Source organism: Anolis sagrei, chromosome 9 (assembly GCF_037176765.1).
Source record: "Anolis sagrei isolate rAnoSag1 chromosome 9, rAnoSag1.mat, whole genome shotgun sequence".
NCBI classification, from domain to species: domain Eukaryota; kingdom Metazoa; phylum Chordata; class Lepidosauria; order Squamata; family Dactyloidae; genus Anolis; species Anolis sagrei.
Window position 1 is genome coordinate 11,063,140 of NC_090029.1, and position 21,412 is coordinate 11,084,551.

Below are 21,412 nucleotides of genomic sequence, written 5' to 3' on the forward strand. Positions count from 1 at the left end.
ATTCTGAACTCCACCAACGATGGAATTGAACCAAACTTGGCACATAGGACTCCTCTCACCAGCAGAAAACACTAGAAGGGTTTGGTGGGCATTGACCTTGAGTTTGGGAGTTGTAGTTCACCTACATCCAGAGAGCACTGTGATGGATCTGGACCACACTCTACACAAATACTCAATATGCCCAAATGTGAACACTGGTGGAGTTTGGGGAAAATAGAATATTGACATCTGGGAGTTGTAGTTCATGGGATTTGTAGTTCACCTACAATCACAGAGCATTTTGGAGTTGTAGTGCACCTACATCTAGAGATCACTGTGGACTCAAACAATGATGGATCTGGACCACACTTGGCACGAATATTCAATATGCCCAAATATAATTATTTATTTATTTATTTATTTATTTATTATTTATATAAACACAGATGGAGTTTGGGGGAAATAGACCTTGACATTTGGGAGTTGTAGTTACTAGGATTTATAGTTCACCTACAATCAAGGAGCATTCTGAACCCCACCAACGACAGAATTGGGCCAAACCTCCCACACAGAACCCTCATGACCAACAGAAAATACTTTGTTTTCAGAGAGGGTGAACCTTCTGACACCCCCTCGCAATTCCTCCCCCAGGGGTCCCAAACCCCAGATTGAGAAATGCTGCCTTAAGGCCACCCAGTCCAACTCCCTTCACCATAGCAAGAAAACATAAAGCCCTCCCGACAAAGAGCCATCCAGCTATAGATATAGATACATATATATGATTCACACACTTATGTTTATGACAGATATAGTACCCCCCCCCCCCCCACCCCCGGGTCTTCATTTCCCAGGTTGAGAAATGCTGCATTAAGGCCATCCAGTCAAACTCCTTTCACCAGGGGAAGATAACATAATGAAAGCCCTTCTGACAGAGGGCCATCCAGCCATTCACACACACACACACACATATGTATATGACAGATGCAGTATCCTAGATTTGAAAGGGGCCCCTAAAGTAGGACAGTGATATGTTGCATGTTCCAGAGTAGGCAAACCAGACACTCTCCACATCAACACTGACAAAGAAACAGCAAGAAATACTGTTTACCCACAAGCAGAAAGACGTTACATTTATTAGAAACCAACACTTTCTCATTACTTTATTTTCCATAAATAACATAAATAAAACCGTTAAAGCATATAATCATGGGTGTCATCCTGTTAAAAATGTTATCCAGTAACATCATCTGGCCATTCCATGTTCATCATTCATAGTTCCGTGTTATTTATTCCGCTGCATTCTCAAAAGCTTGCTCAAAGAGTCAGGTCTTTACCTTTTTTTTGGAAAGTCAGGAGGGAGGGGGTCGATCTAATACCCCTGGGGAGGGAGTTCCATAGCCAACAATTACAACTCACATCATTCCAGGTAACCTCCTGAAACTCCATCAGTGCTTAAAGTTTGTCTTGTTGGTCAAGTTTGCTCAGTGGTTCTAACATTTGAGCCTCCAGATGTTTTGGACTTCAACTCCCAGAAATCCCAGCTGTTAGGAACTGCGGGAGCTGAAGCCCAAAACACCTGGAGACCCAAAGGTTGGGAACCACTACTCAAGATGCGTCATGGGTAGGGTTCACTGTGATCTCTGGTTGCAGGATAAACTACAGCTCCCACCATGGTGGGTTAGTCCCCTCACATCTCTCCAGTAGGTTCAATTAGTCATGAGGGTTCTGTGTGCCAAGTTTGGTCCAGATCAGTCATTGGTGGTGGTCATAGCTTCTCTGGATAGCTGACTTTTTGGGCTGAAATAGTCCTCAGTGCCTTTTATATTTCTTGATTCGCTCCATCCTCTATGACAAAGAGCCATCAGGACTTATTCATAATGTTTATTGCTATTGTTTGATGTTTATTGCTTGTTTATGAGTTTTATTGTTGTATTTGTTATGCTGTTGTTTTATTGATGTGTTGGGCCTTGGCCTCTTGTAAGCCTCACCGAGTCCTTCGGGAGATGTTAGCGGGGTATAAATAAAGGCTTATTATTATTATTATTATTATTATTATTATTATTCCATCATTTTTCTGATCTTCTTTTTCTTTATGGCGTTGTAAGACACCTCCCCCACTTTTAGTAGTACCTAATTTCTCTAATAACAGCTAAAGCCATTTTTGAACTGCTTAGGTAAACAGTGAGCAGGGCTGACGGTCAGCCGCTCACACTGACCCAGGGCTTCAAACTTGCAACCTTTCGGTTGATAGATCTTATAATTGCTGGTGATTTACCAGCTCTGGCCTTTCTGGAACATGGCCAAACAGTCCGGAAAACTCACAGCAACCTATTTATTTACCCTTTGCGTAATCAATGTATGGAATTAACAGTTGTATGGAGATGGCCTTAAAATAAAGCAAGATCTTTTTTTCCCTGAGCCAGATACAATATTTTCTGTGCTAACCTTTGTCCCTTTCCTTTCTGTAGGAACACTTGTCGTTAAAGAAGTACATTGTGGATATTTTAGTAGAAAGTTTGGTACCAACAGAGCCTTTAAAAGACAGCGAGGAGAGGCAGAAGACAAAAAAGAAAGCAAAGAAACTCAAAGCACGGATGAACTCGAGGTATGGCCATTTTCTCTCTAGTTTTGTTTATATAAGGGTAAGGTGGGTTTTTCTTTCTTTCTGTCCTTCAAAAAATGGTATTTTTTAAAAAAAGTGTTGGAAGTTATTTGCTTCAGGAACATCTTGAAAATAACACTGATGAGTCTAATTTATGGCCACTTTCTCTGATTGAGGAAGAAAACCGAATATCGATCCGCAGCCCTTGCTTTCACCTGTTAAGAGCTTTCCTCGTAATTGGATGCCAGGGCCCTGCCAAAACTGTAGCCTCTCCTCGCATACAATGCTATGTTTAAGTATGTGTAAACCAGGCCTATTTTTCTTCTGCGCTATTGATTTTTAAAATGAAGTATCAAAGAAAATCAATAGTAATCAACAAATAGAAGCCCGTCGGCGGGAGTGTCAAATCCCCAGGCTGGGTTTAATCAATTTTGTTGCCTGCCACAACAAGGAAAAGTTAGAAATATCTTAAAATGGAAAGTGAGTTGTCAGACCTGCCGTTTGTCATTGCCCGAAAATGTGACATCCGCGCATCAGAATGAAAAGCGGGGCATCATTCTATCATGAGCCGTCGGAGCCGAGACATCCCCGTCGGAGGTTATCTCCATCCAATATAATCTGTCAATGATATTGTTGTTCTTTAAATGACTCCCTATTTAAAGGCTCCCTTTCACTTAGTTTAAATCCATTACAAGCAATGAAATATTGTCGCCGCTGTGTTTAATTATCTCGCCTGTGAATGAGTTCAATGGCTTTGTTTTTTAATATCTATTGTTGTACGGTTCCAGCAATTTTATTACATGGCGTTAAAATTATTTCGCGATCCCATTGTGAATCTCATCACCAAATTTGGTTTGCATCCATTGGCTCCTCGCATGCTTTCATTTTAAAACATTGTGTGTCCAGTGTCATAAAGAGGCATATAATTTAGTTTCAAGACAAGTTAACATTGTGAGTATATTGTCGAAGGCTTTCATGGCCGGAATCACTGGGTTGTTGTAGGATTTTCCGGGCTGTATGGCCATGTTCTAGAGGCATTGTCTCCTGACGTTTCGCCTGCATCTATGGCAAGCATCCTCAGAGGTAGTGAGGTCTGTGGAAGTAGGAAAATGGGTTTATATATCTGTGGAATGACCAGGGTAGGACAAAGGACTTTTGTCTGCTGGAGCTAGGTGTGAATGTTTCAACTGACCACCTTGATTAGCATTTAATGGCTTGGAAGTGCCTGGGGGGAATCTTTTGTTGAGAGTTTTGTTGAGAGTTGATTAGCCATTGAATGCTAATCAAGGTGGTCAGTTGAAATGTTCACACCTAGCTCCAGCAGACAAAAGTCCTCTGCATCTCGTGGTGCCAGAGCGCAGTCTGTTCAGCGCCTTCCAAGTCACCCAGTCCTCTGTGTGCCCAGGGGGGAGTCTCTCATTTGGTATAAGCCATTGGTTGAGGTTCTGGGTTTGAGCCTGCCACTTTTGGACTCTCGCTTGCTGGGGTGTTCCAGCGAGTGTCTCTGTAGATCTTAGAAAACTATTTCTAGATTTAAATCGTTGACGTGCTGGCTGATACCCAAACAGGGGATGAGCTGGAGATGTCTCTGCCTTGGTCCTTTTACTATTGGCTGCTACTTCCCGGCGGATGTCAGGTGGTGCAATACCGGCTAAGCAGTGTAATTTCTCCTCCAATGGTGTAGGGCGCAGACACCCCGTGATAATGCGGCATGTCTCATTCAGAGCCACATCCACTGTTTTAGTGTGGTGAGATGTGTTCCACACTGGGCATGCATACTCAGCAGCAGAATAGCACAGCGCAAGGGCAGATGTCTTCACTGTATCTGGTTGTGATCCCCAGGTTGTGCCAGTCAGCTTTCGTATGATATTGTTTCTGGCACCCACTTTTTGCTTGATGTTCAGGCTAACACAAAGTTATGGTGTCCCTGTGTTAGACAAAGAAGACTAGGAACAGGGGGCAGAAGTTCAGTTGTTTCCCACAGCAAGGGATGACACTGGGGAAAGTGAAACTACTGAGAGCCAGGTGGATTCAGGAAGGGAGGACAGTTCTCAGCCAGATAGTTCTCAGCCTGATAATGAGGGGAAAAGCACTAATGAGGAAATTGACCTTGATGGAGCCGGAGGCTTAGATAGAGCTGATCGGTTGGAATTTAGGGTTCAAAGGAGTGTCAGGATCGCTAGCAGGCGAGAGAGGGAGCCTTGGGGCCATAAAAACACCTTCATGATGTCCAAAGAGTATTCAATAGGCTGTTTGAATATACCTCAGTGTCAGAACAACTTCCCGCTTCAACCAAGAGACTTTGGATTTATCTTGCAGCTTTCGTGTTCATGTTTTAGGACTTTGTCATGTTCTCATGGGACTTTGCCTTGCCTGTGTCTTCATGGATCTTGTTTGCCTATGTTACCTTGGATTGATCTTTTGGAATATACTTTTGCCTTTTTGAACTTTTTTATCTTTTCCTTTAATAAACCATAAAAGACTACTTCCTGTGTGTTCTTTGGTGTCTTAAGCAAGGTGATTCTACTCTGAGGTGCGACACAGTTGGAATTTTGTTTCATACCCCAATGTATGCTTTTGGATAAAGCCTTCCCACTTTGTTTGTAAGGGTTTTTTCCCTGTCATGGTCAACTGTGAATTGTACATATGGTAATCTCTGCAGAGCAGCTTTCGGAACCTTCTAGATCAGCGTTTCTCAACCTAGGGGTCGGGACCCGGGGGGGGGGGGGGGTCACGAGGGGATGTCAGAGGGGTCGCCAAAGTCCATCAGAAAACACAGTATTTTCTGTTAGTCCTGGGCGTTCTGTGTGGGAAGTTTGGCCCAATTCTTCATTGGTGGGGTTTAGAATGCTCTTTGATTGTAGGTAAACTATAAATCCCAGCAACTACAACTCCCAAATGCCAAGATCTATTTTCCCAAAACTCAACCAGTGTTCACATTTGGATAGATTAAGTATCCATGCAAAGTTTGGTCCAGATCCATCATTGTTTGAGTCCACGGTGCTTTCTAGCTGTAAGTGAACTACAACTCCCAAATTCAAGGTCAATGCCCACCAAACCCTTCCAGTATTTTCTGCTGGTCATAGAAGTTCTGTGTGCAAAGTTTGGTTCAATTCCATCAATGGTGGAATTCGGAATGCTCTTTGATTGTAGGTGAACTATAAATCTCAGTAACTACAACTCCTAAATGACAAAATCAACCCCCCCCCCCCCCCCAATCCCGCCAATATACAGATTTGGGCATATTGGGTATCTGTGCCTAATTTTGTCCAGTGAATAAAAACTATCAGATTCATAACAGTAGCAAAATAACAATTACCAAGTAACAATGAAAATAATTTTATGGTTGGGGGTCATCACAATGTAAGGAACTGTATTAAGGGGTCACGGCATTAGGAAGGTTGAGAAACACTGTTCTAGACATTTCATAAAAAGAAAGATACAGATTTTTATATTGTACTAGCTGTACCCGCTACGCGTTGCTGTGGCCAACCTTCCCTCGCTCTTTGTCTCCTTCTTTCTTTGGGGGGAGATGTAGTGCATGCACACACACACACATGCATACATATATGGGTGTGGATAATATGGTAATGTTTATGTTGAAAGGAAGTTGTGGAGAATGCCTACATGGATGTTAATTTTATTATATTTCCTCAACTCTTCCCTCAAATACACACAGTCACGCGGGAAATAATTGGCTCTGCTGGAGTGCATGTCTTAAGGGGTTATTGTGGGGATGATCTTGCATGTGCATTAATTCCACTATATTTTCACAACTCCACACAGCCATATGCACTCACTGCTGCTCTGCCAACATGTGTATGTTGCCAAGTTGTAAAAGATAGATAGAATGATTTTCAATTCATATAGCAGTTCAAAAACATGCAGATGTGAGTAGAGCAATAGGTACCACTCTGGCAGGAAGGTAAGGGTGCGCCATGCAGTCGTGCCAGTAGCCACATGACTTTGGAGGTGTCTATGGACAACGCCAGCTTTTCAGCTAAAAAATGGAGATGAGCACCAGAGTCCCAGAGTTGGACATGACTGGATTTAATGTCAGGAGAAAACTTTTAGCTTTAACCTATATACACACACACAGTGTGGATATGCTATTGTGTGTTTTGTTTCATGAACAAATTGTGGGACTATAGATATCCTACGCTACCTTCCCAACTGTCCTCCCTCCCTGACAGAGCAGACCCCCCTCATTGGTCGGGCACTGTGCCCCCCCCCCCAGCTCCTGGCTCCCCCCTGCTTTGCTTGGCTTCATCATCCCCACCAAGTTGCAACAGAAACGGCTGTGACTGGTTCTGAGCCTGGGGTCCACTGCTACTGCCTGTGCTTCTGCCTCCTTCTCTTCTTCTTCCTCTATGTGGGTCCCCCTACAGTCTCTCTCCTGCCTCAGAAGCTTGGTGGGGGCTGGAAGCCTTGGAAGTGCCCACCTTTGCAAAGGCAATGGGAAGAGCCAAGAGGAGGGAAGAGAGGAGGTTGCCCCCCCTCTCTCTCTATCCCCCAGGCTGTGCTCTCCCCTCTTTCCCATGCTTCCTTTCTTTCCTCCCTTCTTCCTTTCTCCCTTTCCTCCGTTGCCACAGCAGGCAAGGAGGAAGGTGAAGAGGAAGGGGTCATACTGCCATGAGGGAGTTAGATCCCTGCCACGGTGAGGGAGGGAGTTCGGTGCCGCTCGCTGTGCCAGTTCTGTTTGTATGGCCGTGCGTGCGCATGCGTTTGGGTCTCAATGCTGTAACGGCCGCTCTTCCCTTGTGTGGATTTTTGGGGTTTCTGCTGTTTCTTTGGGGGTTTTTTGAATGGAGGACATGAATTGGGTTGTTAGGTGTTGTTGGGGTTCAGCCTGAGTTTGAACTTGAACCTGATTCTCTGTTTATTCCTCCTGATGCTAATGAAAATATATTTACTGATGCTAATGAAAATGTACCTCTTGATGCCAATGCTCCTGAAATTAGTGAGGAAGAAACTTCTGTAGATTTGGAAAATGAAAGTACCAGTGTTCATGAGAATGTTTCAGAGGGAAGCCATGACCTTTCACTCCCTTCTGCACCTGGTAACTTTAATGAGAACAGAAGGGGCCAGATCTGGCAAGACAGAAGTAAATCACTCAGCTTGCGAAGGTCTTCCCGATTAAAAGAAATACAAACAACGGCTTCAAAGCAGAGAGGCGGTTTACGGAACCAATTCTTCGGCTTTAAGTGCCTTCCGCCGGGCTGACTTTCTCAGTTCAGGCATCGTTTCAGATTGATGAAGACCTTGGCAGTTCTCCCGGTTTCCCTGGCCATAGTCTTGAAAGATTTCTAGGATATCAAGTACGGTTAGTGGATTGCTAACAGGTTCCAGTATTTTACAGTGTGGCTTTGGGTTTTGTTTTTGTCCATTTAAATTCATGTTTGCTGATTTTGCTGTGGCTTTTGACTTGCATTTTCCCTTTATTTTGTAACCATTTTTCTTCAATTAAAAAAGGATTGTTTTTTCACAGTCAAGTGTGGTGGACAGTTATCTTAGGGCCTCGTTTCCTGCTCTGGATTGCAGCAGGTGTATCATGTCCAAATTTGGTGTCAATTCCCCCAGTGGTTTTTGAGTTCTGTGAATATCACAAACGAACATTACATTTTTATTTATATAGATTATTATTAGTATTATAATGTATAACATTATAATATTTTGAGTTATGTTAATCCCACAAACTAACATTACATTTTCATTTACATAGATAGTCCTGAGTAGACTTTGTGCAGCATTTTCCTATGTTGTTCCATATCCTAGTCTGCCGTAAGGTCCACAAAAACTGTTCCCGCAATATAATCTTTTGCATATCCTTCCTCGATAATTGTCTCATTATTTGCCAAAATAAAATAGATAGGAAGTAGCTATCTTTCTTTTCTGGACAAAACAGACCTTGTTCGCAACAAATAGTGAAATGAATGGGGATCCAATCTCACTATCAGATGGCGAAATGGGATTACATTAACCAAGACAGAGGTTACATTAAGGATCTTGAGTTAAGCAAAGAGGCGAAGACTTGCTTCCTTTCCAGCCACTGAGGGTGGGAGAAAAGCAAGAGGAACAAGGAAGATAATGAAGGGGCAAAGGATCGCCCGGGGCATGTATAATACAGATAAATATTTGTGGAATGTATGAAAGCTCCTTTTTACCGACTCTGTGCAGACTTGAAATTCAACTTCCTCGTCTGTCACTCTAATCGTGGCCTGTCTCCCTCCGAATCCTTCCTTTTCTCCTCGCAGATAAAGGTCAAGCTTTTCAGCCTTGGCTTAAAAGCTTTTCATATTCCTGCCTCTCCCTGCTTCATGTCGCTCTGTCTATCCGCCGGATGAACCCAATCTGCTCCGAGAATCTAACAAGTTTCAAGACTGGCAAGGAAGAATAAATACAAAATGCAATTACATGATCCCCCAGCCCCACCCCCTTTGTGACATCAAAGGAAGATGTCTCCAGTTGATCCAGATGACTAGGAATTGTATTTTACATGTCCACAGATGGGTTGTCTCAAGATCTCTCCACCTTTGACAGAAAGGATTGTCTTATTTTATTGACTCATAGAATCAAAGAGTTGGAAGAGACCTCATGGGCCATCCAGTCCAACCCCATTCTGCCAAGAAGCAGGAATATTGCATTCAAATCACCCCTGACAGATGGCCATCTAGCTTCTGTTTAAAAGCTTTCAAAGAAGGAGCCTCCGCCGTTCCACTGCTGAACGACTCTCACAGTCAGAAAGTTCTTCCTCATGTTCAGATGGAATCTCCGTTCTTGTAGTTTGAAGCCATTGGTTTGTGTCCTAGTTTCCAGGGAAGCAGAAAACAAGCTTGCTCCCTCCTCCCTGTGGCTTCCTCTCACATATTTATACATGGTTATCATATCTCCTTTCAGCCTTCTCTTCTTCAGCCTAAACATGACCAGCTCCTTAAGCCGCTCCTCATAGGGCTTGTTCTCCAGACCCCTGATCATTTTAGTTGCCCTCCTCTGGACACATTCCAGCTTGTCAATATCTCTCTTGAATTGTGGTGCCCAGAATTGGACACAATATTCCAGGGGTGGTCTAACCAAAGCAGAATAGAGCATGGGGAGCATTGCTTTCCTAGATCTAGACACTATGCTCCTATTGATGCAGGCCAAAATCCCATTGGCTTTTTTTGCCACCACATCACATGGTTAGCTCATGTTTAATTGACTTAAACCATTAAACATAAAATGTGGTTTTCATCAAACTTTTTTGCAGTTTTGGTGCAAATGTAATGGATTGTAGATGTAATACTGACGCCAACTCATGCCAAACTAATTCTGAATTGTGATGGCCTCTCTGTTATAGCTTTAATGCAAAGGAGAGCTCAAGTAAAGTGCATTAGTCTGAACGTTGAATCTATAGCATAGGGGTCCCCAAGCTAAGGCCCGAGGGCTGGATACGACCCTCGAAGGTCATTTACCCGGCCCTTGCTCAGGGTCAACCTAAGTCTGAAACGACTTGAAAGCACACAACAACAACAATCCTATCTCATCAGTCAAAAGCAAGTCCACACTTCCCATTGACATACTCATCCATATAAATAAAAATGTAATGTTCATTTGTGGGATTAACATAACTCACAAACCACTGGACGAATTGACACCAAATTTGGACACAATACATCTATCAGGCCAACGAGTGACCATCACTCATAAAAACACTGCAAAACACAGCAGAAAGGACTTAAAAAGCCAAAAGAAAAATACATTACAACACATGCACAAACACATATACACAGACTGGGCCACAGCAATGCGTTGCAGGGTACGGCTAGTAAGTTTGTATTTGTTAAAATTGTTCTTCATTTTAATTATTGTATTGTTTTTATATGTTTTTTTGCACTACAAATAAGATATGTTCAGGGTGCATAGGAATTCATTCTTTTTTCCCAAATTATAATCTGGCCCTCCAACAGTTTGAGGGACTGTGACCTGGCCCTCTGTTTAAAAAGTTTGAGGACCCCTGCTATAGCAGATCTGAATTGAGATACTCTGTATTGTCGAAGGCTTTCATGGCCAGAATCACTGGGTTGTTGTAGGTTTTTCGGGCTGTATGGCTATGTTCTATTTATTTATTTCCTATATTTTTACCCCACCCTTCTCATTCCCGAGGGGGGACTCAGGGCAGCCTCACAAAAGCATCATAGGATGCTGACATCATAAAAACAATCAGCAATACATTAAAATATTAAAAACAGTAATTAAACAATTGATTAAAAACACACCTCTTAAAATCAGAATTCAAAATCCAGAGTCCAACGTCTGGTGCGGGTCAATTCATTGTCTTAAAACTTTTTTTACTTGCTGTTATTACTGGTCAAACGCTTGGTCCCATAGCCAGTTCTTAAGTTTCCTTCTGAAAGAAAGGAGGGAGGTGGCCAATCTGATGTCCCTGGGGAGAGAGTTCCATGGACAAGGGGCCACTGCAGAGAAGGCCCTGTCCCTTGTTCCCACCAGTCGTGTTTGCGATGACGGTAGGATCAAGAGCAGGGCCAAGCGGTGAACTTTCACTCCCATTTCCTCCCATTCTTAGCTCTCCAGAGAATCTGACACCTGGTCTCTCTAATGAGGATAGAAGAGGGCAGATTTGGCAGAGCATGGGAGAATCTCAAAGTTTATGAAGGTCAGCTAGACTGAGAGAAATGCAAACAAAGCCTGCAGGTGTGTCACGTAATAGATTTCTCGGTGTTAAGTACCTCGCGCCTGGATGTATCTTTGGACCAGGCATCGTTCCAGATTCAAGCATCATCCTTTGCAGATCTCCTGATTCCAGTGGCCTTATTCCTAAGAGGCTTCCTAGTTGCTTCAAGTATGGTTAGTGGATTGCTAACAGGTTCCAGGATTTAGCAGTGTTACTGTGGGTTTTTGATCTTGTTCATGGACATTTCTTGTTGCTGATTTTTACTGTGGCTTTTTACCTTTCATATTTCCTCTATTTTTATTTTCATCTTTCTTCAATAAAAAAGGATTGTTTTTCCTGAAGTCAAGTGTGGTGAATTGTTGTCTGAGGGTCCAGTTTCCTGCTCTGAGTTGCAACACATGGCCATACAGCCCGAAAAACCTACAGTAACCCTTGAGATGCTCTGTTTCGGCTGAAATCTTTTTGGGAATCCTTCTGCACATTGCTACTATAGTCAGCCCTCCACATTCTTGGTGGATAGGAGCACAAGACTCCCTTGAACGTGAAAAACTAAAATTAAAAATGGCTTTTGCCCAAGAGAGAACATCTCTCTAGAAATGTCTAGGACTTCCAGTATGACTTTATCCGTTGGGTGAGTGGGCTTATTAGCAGAAGACCCTCTTCATAAATTTTCAGCAGAGTAACTTATTAGCAGCAGTGTGACCCAGCACCAGTAGCCCAAAAAAAGAAAAAAAAAACACAGACCAATGTTATCTCTTCCTTATGAGGCTTTTCTTTATAGCAAAACAATATGGTTGTACTATTTACAAGAGTAAAGTTTCGATACACAAATAAAATTCTTTATACTTTCTTTTTTGCTTCCACGTTGGGCTTCTTTCTCATGCAGATAAACAGCTTCGTTCTCACGGAGCCTTTTCTCACACCAAAGTTACACAGGAGCTTCACACAGTATCTTTTTACACACAGCAGCCATCACACACAATGGCCTTCAACCTGGGGCTTCTCTCACCGAAACTTCTCACACACAAGGCCTACTCACACTGAGGCCTTTCTCCCACTGAGGCCTTCTCACATTGAGTGTTCTCTCAGACTGAGACCTTTCTCTTACTGAGGCCTTCTTACATTGAATGTTCTCTTGGACTGAGACCTTTCTCCTACTGAGGTCTTCTCGCATTGAGTGTTCTCTCAGACTGAGACCTTTCTCCTCCTGAGGCCTTCTTACATTGAGTGTTCTCTCGGACTGAGACCTTTCTCCTACTGAGGCGAATTAACACTGAGGCCTCCTCATACTGAAGCCTACTAAGCCATAGACACACCTGCTTATATTAAACTGAAGTTTTTGCTGAGTCGTTGCATCCATTTAATGTCAAATAATGTCAAAACAAGTGAATTAATATATGTTTCCTTCCATAGGGCAAAGGAGTATGAAAGTCTGATGGAAGCGAAAAATCTTTCCTGTGATTCTCCATACAAGGCAAAGTAAGACTGGGCTTTTTCATTTACATTTTGGTTGAACAAGAAAGATTTAAACTAATCTTAAGTGCCTTAGTAGCCAGTTTTGGAGTTTCACGTGGAAACCGCTTTGAGTCCCTCCAGGAGTGAGAAAGGCAATATAGAAATACTGTAAACAATAAATAAATAAATAAATAAATAAAGAAACCTCTTTTCATGTCTAATGTTTTCCCAAAAGTGTAATGAGGAACTAAAGTAATAACATATTGCATTGACCTAATGCATAATTGGAGCAGTGGACATTTCCATCCGGTTTGAAACAGGCTGTGGTGAGACCACTGCTGAAAAAGGTCTCCCTTGACTTCATGGTCTTGAGTAACTCCAAGCCAATCTCCAACCTCCCGTTCTTGGGCAAGGTGCTGGAGCGGGTGGTCGCCTTTCAGCTCCAGGGCTTCCTGGATGACATTGATTATCTGGATCAGTCACAGTCTGGCTTCAGACCTGGTCACGGTACCGAGACTGCTTTGGTCGCCTTGGTGGGTGACCTCTGTAGGGAGCTGGACAGGGAGAGTGTGACCCTGCTGGTTCTCTTGGACATCTCAGCCGCTTTCGATACCATTGATCATGGTATCCTTCTGGGACAACTCTCCGGGAGGGGCGTTATGGGCACGGCTCTGTCGTGACTCCGGTCCTTCCTGGAGGGCCGTTCCCAGATGGTGAAGCTGGGAGACACCTGCTCGGACCCCTGGCCTTTGATCTGTGGGGTCCCGCAAGGTTCCATCCTGTCCCCCATGCTTTTCAACATCTACATGAAACCGCTGGGAGAGGTCATTTGGAGTTTTGGAGTTGGGGGCCATCTCTACGCAGATAACGCCCAACTCTACTACTACTTTCCACCTAATTCCAAGGAAGCCCCTCGGGTACTGGACGAGTGCTGTGGCTGTCTGGATGAGGATGAATAAGCTGAGGATCAATCCTGACAAGATAGAGGTCCTCCTGGTCAATCGTAAGCCGGATCGGGGTATAGGGTGGCAACCTGGATGGGATTGCATTCCCCCTGACATCACAGGTCCGCAGCTTGGGGGTCCTCCTAGACCAGTGGTTCTCAACCTGGGGTTCCCAGATGTTTTTGGCCTTCAACTCCCAGAAATCCTAACAGCTGGTAAACTGGCTGGGATTTCTGGGAGTTGTAGGCCAAAAACATCTGGGGACCCAAGGCTGAGAACCACTGTCCTAGACTCATCGCTAACGCTTGAAGCTCAGGCGTCGGCGGTAGGTGGGAGGGAGTCGGATCTGGCCAGGGTGGTCCATGCCCTAGTCACCTCCAGATTGGACTATTGCAATGCACTCTATGTGGGGCTGCCCTTGAAAACGGCCCGAAAATTCCAATTGGTACAGTGGGTGGCAGATTACTAACCGGTGCTTCTTACAGGGAGTGGTCAACCCTCCTGTTTAAGGAGCTCCACTGGCTGCCATTCATTTTCCGGTCCCAATTCAAGGTGCAGGTTCTTACCTACAAAGCCCTGAATGGTTTGGGACCCACCTACCTGCGAGACCGCATTTCTGTGTACAAACCCACACGATCTCTTCGATCATCTGGAGAGGCCCTACTTGCGCTCCCGCCTCACAGGCCTTGTCTGTGATGGCCCCCCAACTCTGGAACTCACTTCCCAAGGATATCAGGCATACCCCAACATTGGCAATCTTTAGGAGGAGCCTGAAAACATGGCTGTTCTAGTGTGCCTTCCTGGAATAAGGAAATAATTACCAGCAATATGTCCTCAGAATGCACTTTAACTAACCTTATTTTCAAGTCAATACATTTGGGATTTAAAGCATACTTTGATCCAAAAGGTCTTAGAGAATTGTACTGGAATGTTCATTTACTAGTTCTGATCTTTCTCTCAATTTCTTCATTCCTTTTTTTTTTAAAAGGCTGCAGCGATTGGTGAAAGACCTGCTGAAACAGCTCCAGGGTCAAGACAGTAACAAAGCTTCAGCCCTGGATAGGATTTTGGGAGAGATCTCACGCATCTTGGAAAAAGAGGTATTGCAAGTCCCATTTCTCAACTCAAATACGATATATTTTTGAATAAGGAAAAAAAATCTATTTTATGGGGTTTCCTCCCAGTCAAGACTTCTCAGAATTGCATCCTCTCTCTTATGCATATGAGTACTGGAAATGTTATCAAGAGAGGAGTGGGAAGGGATATTTTATAAGGTATTTTATTACTCTTGGTTGCGTATTATTTATCTTTAGTGTGTGGAAAGATGCATTATTAATATACTAGAGTAAAACCAGTCTGTATTGCAAATTGTATGCTGATGCTTTTATGCATTGAGTCTCCTTCAGAAGAGATAAAGCAGGATATTATAATAATAATAATAATAATAATAATAATAATAATAATAATATCATCATCATCATCATCATCTGAGCTGGGATGTCAGTTAATAATAGTTTTATTTGTTTAAAATATGTACATTTTAAATGGGTTGTTGTAGGTTTTTCTGGACTATATGGCCATGTTCTAGAGGCATTTTCTCCTGACATTTCGCCTGCATCTATGGCAAGCATCCTCAGAGGTAGTAAGGTCTGTTGGAAGTAGAAAAATGGGTTTGTATATCTGTGGAATGACCAGGGTGGGACAAAGGACTTTTGTCTGCTGGAGCTAGGTGTGAATGTTTCAACTGACCACCTTGATTAGCATTTAATGGCTTGGAAGTGCCTGAGGGAATCTTTCGTTGAGAGGTGACTTGATGTGCCTGATTGTTTACTCTCTGTTGTTTTGCTGTTGTAATTTTTGAGTTTTTAATACTGGTAGCCAGATTTTGTTCATTTTCATGGTTTTCAGGCACTTCCAAGCCATTAAATGTTAATCAAGGTGGCAGAATATGTCAAGGAAAGCCAAGAACTTGCTTTAATTGAAGTCGATAATCGGAAACTTCTCAAAGCACAGCAGACAAAGAGTCAGTACAAGAAAACTGCATTCCAAACCAGAGCTGACAGCTGGCACAACCAAGAATGGCATGGGCAGTTCCTTGAGAAGATTGAAGAAGAAGTTGACAAGGAGAAGACCTGGTGATGGGTCACGAATGGAACCCTGAAGAAGGAGACAGAAGAAGGCCTGGTTCTTGCAGCCCAGGAGCAAGCCATCAGAACCAAGGCCATTAGGGTCAGGACTGAAAAATAAACTTAAGGCCCAAAAATGCAGACTGTGCAAGGAAGCCGATGAAACCATGGATCATCTCCTCGGCTGCTGCAAGAAAATCGCACAGACGGACTACAAACAAAGACACAACTCTGTGTCCCAGATGATTCACTGGAACTTATGTCACAAGTACCACCTGCCAGCAGTAAATAATTGGTGGGATCACAAACCCGCAAAGGTCGTGGAAAATGAACACGCAAAAATACTGTGGGACTTTCGAATCCAGACTGAAAAGGTTTTGGAACACAATACACCAGACATCACGATTGTGGAAAAGAAAATGTCTGGATTATTGATGTCACCATTCCAGGTGACAGTCGCATTGAGGAAAAACAACAGGAAAAACTCAGCCATGATCAGGACCTCCAAATCGAACGGTAAAGGCTCTGGCATCAACCAGTACAGGTGGTCCCAGTGGTAATAGGCACACTGGGTGCCATGCCAAAAGATCTCAGCCAGCATTTGGAAACAATCAACATGGACAAAGTCACGATCTGTCAACTGCAAAAGGCCACCTGATTTGGATCTGCGCACATAATTCGAAAATACATCACACAGTCCTAGACGCTTGGGAAGGGTTCGACTTGTGATTTTTTGATATGAAATCCAGCATATAGATTTCATTTGCTGTGACATACTGTGGTTTTGTGCCAGTAAAATAATAATAATAATAATAATAATAATAATATACTTTATATTCTGCACTATCTCCCTGAGAGGACTCAAGACGGATTACAGAAGACATATACAGCAAACATTCAATGCCGTTATACAATTGACAAGGACAGGCAATACATAAACAGAGGTATAGGCTTTTTCCATCTCCGGCATCTGGAGGCTATGTTCGTCTCTGGCCAAGGGGAGGTGCTGTTACTCTGTCTTTGTTGTCCACAGATGACCTCCCAATCAAATCATCCTTATGTGCGCCTTTTATTTCCTGCCTGCTTTAAAGCAGTACCTGTTTATCTACTCACATTGCTGTTTTCGATCTGCTAGGTGGGCAGAAGCTGGGCTAACGGCCGGGAGTTCATATATATATGTATCCCTGGACATTCCACAGATATATAAACTGCATTTTCTTAGTTTCCAACAGACCTCACAACCTCTGAGGATGCCTGCCATAGATGTGGGCCAAATGTCAGGAGAGAATGCTTCTGGAACATGGCCATACAGCCCAGAAAACTCACAACAACCTACTGTCTGCATATACTTTGGTGTAACGGTCTTTTACGAAAGAGAAACTGCTAAAAAGTCCGTGGAATGGGATTAATTTTGAGGAGGTTCGTTCTTTTTGTATCGTTCCTGATCAGGAAGCCATTTTCCTTCTCCTCCCAAACATACAAGAGCAAATCCTTGTGCATCAGTCTTAATTTTTGGGGAAACTGATAGGAATTGTGTGGAAGAAAACATGCCCTAATATCTTTCCTCTCTGTCTAGTTCTCCCATTACATCCCAGGTTTAAAAACTGCTTAACACTTTAAACGCAAAGAATGTAAAACCGCCACATCTCGATTCTGCCTCTTCTCATATTTTCTGGGGCTTGGATAAATTTTAACATTTGGGGTTTAAATCACAACCAGTAACATAAGCTTTGCGAGGCTTATCAGCTGCTTCTCAGACATGTGTAGGCCATTACTACAAGTAAACAGAATGTAAACAGATAAACTTCACCATGTACTTTGACAACTCCCCCCCAGCCCAATTAGGGATTCTGGATTGTAAAGACTGCAGCCATGCTGTTGCTCGAAGCTGGCAGAATGTTATGCCGGCCTTCCTCGATACGATAAGCTCACATCTGCCAAAGTTTATAAGATGGTGGGAGTTAGGAGGCGAAGTATCCCCCCCCCCCCCGGCCCTTGCCGCCAAGTGTAATGTGGTACGATATCAGATTCTGGCCAGCCTTGCTTCGGTTCAGGTTCATCGAAATCCAAATACCACAAGCGATGGAAGAAAAATAAATACGGGTTGTAGAAATATCTGCCTGGAAATGGAAGACGGGTGCTGTGCGATGTCCGCTCCTGTACAAAGGAGGACAATGGGACCGTTCTCCTAGGACAGGCATGGGCAAACTTCAGCCCTCCTTCCAGGTATGGGCAAACTTTGGTCCAATTCCTACCGGCTGTTAGGAAATGTCAGAGTTGAAGTTCAAAACACCCATATCTGTCCTAGGAGATCCCAATATGGAGCATCCAACTCAGGAGATGGACGGGAGAGAAGATGGAAGTGGGAGTTGGCCAACAGCCATGGTTATTCATGGCTTTGCAACCACCGAATTGGACAACAACACCAGGCGGCTTCAGTGATTCCAGGGCTCAATCCCCCAAGATCCACCATAGAGCACATCTTCACCAAAAATGTATTGTCTGATGGGGCTGTTCTTGAAAACTTCCTTTGAAGAAGAAGGCCAAAATACTCCAAAAGAGAAGCCAAAATCCCATTTCTGTTAATTATTTATTGTTTATTTACAGTATTTATATACCGCTTTTCTCAGCCCGAGGGGGACTCAAAGGGGTTTACACATACGTAATGGCAAAATTCAATGCCGGTTCAAACAATTACAATTATACACTACAATTAGATGTAAATCAAGTTAAAAACAGTAGATCCACAAGCAAAAAACAATAATTAAAACAATAAAAGTCTCATCCGTCAAATCGCCGGTCTATTTAATTAATTAATTAATTAATTAATTAATATACTGCTTTTCTCAGCCCTCAGGCGACTCAAAGCGGTGAACAACATCGATACAAAACATCATGAGACAAGTATAGGGAAATTAAAAACAATGACAGTTCTAGTCATTGTCTTTCTGAAATGCTGCATACATTTACTCCTGCCTGAAGGCCTGGTCCCAAAACCATGATTTTAATTTTTTTTTCTCCTAAAAGCCAGGAGGGAGGGAGCAGATCTTACCTTATTTGGGAGTGTGTTCCATAGGTGGGGGGCCATAGCGGAGAAGGCCCTGTCTCTCGTCCTCGCCAGACACATCTGTGCTGTTGATGGGAGCGAGAGCAGGGCCTACCGGATGATCTTAGACAGAGGCGGCCCTAGGTAATTTTCAACGGTAAGCAAATAGTATTTTGGCGCCCCCCCCCCCCCAAACCAATCATTGATATATATTTTCTGTTCATCATGGGAGTTCTGTGTGCCATATTTGGTTCAATTCCATCATTGGTGGAGTGCAGAATTCTCTTTCATTTTAGGTGAACTATATATCCCAGTAACTGCAACTTGCATATGTCAAGGTCTATTTCCCCCCAAGAGCGACTCAAGAGCGCCCCTGGGCAAAATCAACCTTACTGCAAAGGCTTACTTTGCGTAATGGATTGAGCCACCCCTGATCTTAGATTACAAGGTGGGACGTAGGGGAGGATACGTTTGGACAAGTAAGCTGGGCCAGAACTGTATAGTAAGGGTGGCCCTGTTGTTGTTGTTGTTGTTGTTGTGTGCTTTCGAGTCTTTTCCAATGGGAGCAGATCTTACCTTATTTGGGAGTGTGTTCCATAGGTGGGGGACCATAGCCGAGAAGGCCCTGTCTCTCGTCCTCGCCAGACACATCTGTGCTGTTGACGGGAGTGAGAACAGGGCCTCCCCGGATGATCTTAGATTACGAGGTGGGACATAGAGGTGGATGCATTCGTTGCAGCATGAGTTGAATATTACACCTGACCTTCTTATTTATTTATTTTGTGTGTGTGTCAGGAGCGACTTGAGAAACTGCAAGTTGCTTCTGGTGTGAGAGAATTGGCCGTCTGCAAGGACGTTGCCCAGGGAACACCAGAATGTTTTGACATTTTGCCATCCTTTGTGGGAGGTTTCTCGCATGTCCCCGCATGGGGAGCCGGAGCTGACAGAGGGAGCTCATCCGTGCTCTCCCCAGATTCGAACCTGTGACCTGTCAGTCTTCAGTCCTGCCGGCACAAGGGTTTAACCCACTGCACCACCGGGGGCTGACTTTTTTAGTGCCAGGCTACAAATATCCTGATATTAGGATATTTCTCCTACAAATCTGCATACAGCATATTAAAGTCAAAGTATGTTTGTTTGTACACAAAAGGTGTTGCTTGGTAAAGTGACCCTCTGTGATGTCACTGGATTGGCTGCTGCTAGGTGAAGGATTAGCTGTGCTGTTACTGAGAAAGAAAGGTGACAGGTGTATGAGAGGAGGGAACGAAAGTGTTGTGCCTGGGCAAGCGGCAGAGGATTTTTCAGATGATGAGAAATTTGGTGAGTTTCAAAGTGAAGAATCTGCTAATTATCAGACAGACTTGCAGGCTGATAAGATCGTTGTGTGGGATTCCTGTGTCCCTTCCTAAGCAACGAAAGTGAAGATTTCAATTCTCTTGTTAAATAGTAGGGTTGGTTGATCCAAGTCGTAAGTTTCTTAAATCGTAATGCAATCGTAAATAAATTACCCTTTGAAGCGATATCGACGCATTTTGGCAACCCGGAAGTGTTTTTGCCATATTGAAGCCGCGTCCGCCATCTTCCTTACGACTTCCGCCAGTGAATCGTAAATGCTGGGGGTGTGGTCTTCAGGAACAGTTGTTCTTACCCATGCCCACCTCCTACCTCTTTGCATCGGCGGCTTTGCGAGGTGGGCTTTGCGAGGTGGACGTGGCTACACCCAGCTCTTCCGCATTGCCGCTTGTCGCCAGAGTCACCTCGCAAAGCCCACCTCGCAAAGCCGCCGATGCAAAGAGGAAGGAGGTGGGGGAGGGTAAGAACAGCTGTTCCTGAAGGCCATACCCCCAGCGACCTCCAAGGAGAGCTGGGCTTGACCATGCCCACCTCTCCCTTTTGCATGGAAGCTCGTGGCAAAGGAAGGAAGGGAAACTGCGAGATTTTAATGGTTCTGGAGGGAGGAAGGGGCACCTTCCATTAACGAAACCAAGGAAGCGATTCGTATTTCCTGGTATTTCCAATCTTTTTTTCAAGAAAATTTCGGAAATAATTTCAAAATCGAACCATCAGCACTTCCTATATACAAAACGAGTTTAGAACCATTTTTTTTCTTGATCAACCAAGCCTATTAAATAGCCTTCAACCAATGGGGAGTTTTCCCGAGAAGCCAGATTACGTTTGAGAATGGAGGGAGTGAAAAATAGACTAATTCGATGTTCTGAGAGAATCTGTGAGAAGTCCTTGAAGCACAGGTGCATTCAGCATGATCTCATTGAAGGAACTAGCGGAAGTCATTTCGGAACCATTGGCAACCATCTTTGAGAGTTCTTGGAGAACGGAAGAAGTTCCAGCAGATTGGAGGAAGGCCAATGTGGTCCCAATCTTCAAGAAGGGAAAAAAGGACGACCCAAACAACTACCGTACAGTCAGCCTCATGTCGATACCAGGCAAGATTTTGGAAAAGATTGTTAAGGAAGGGGTCTGCAAACACTTAGAAACAAATGCGGTCATTGCTAATAGTCAACATGATAGAGTTACAAGCTGGGTAGATGCGGGGAATGCTGTGGATGGAGCATACCTGGATTTCAGTAA

General features: G+C 43.7%; 1 protein-coding gene across 2 annotated transcripts in view; it reads left to right on the forward strand.

The window, feature by feature from the left end:
• Positions 1 to 21,412, forward strand: part of SCAPER (S-phase cyclin A associated protein in the ER) — a 247,483-nt gene that overhangs the window by 82,809 nt on the left and 143,262 nt on the right. For both annotated transcript variants that reach the window (XM_067471273.1, XM_067471274.1), the window contains 3 exons: positions 2,448 to 2,584; positions 12,666 to 12,731; positions 14,640 to 14,751. In XM_067471273.1, coding sequence (XP_067327374.1) covers positions 2,448 to 2,584; positions 12,666 to 12,731; positions 14,640 to 14,751 — 315 coding nt within the window. The remainder of the gene's footprint in view (positions 1 to 2,447; positions 2,585 to 12,665; positions 12,732 to 14,639; positions 14,752 to 21,412) is intronic.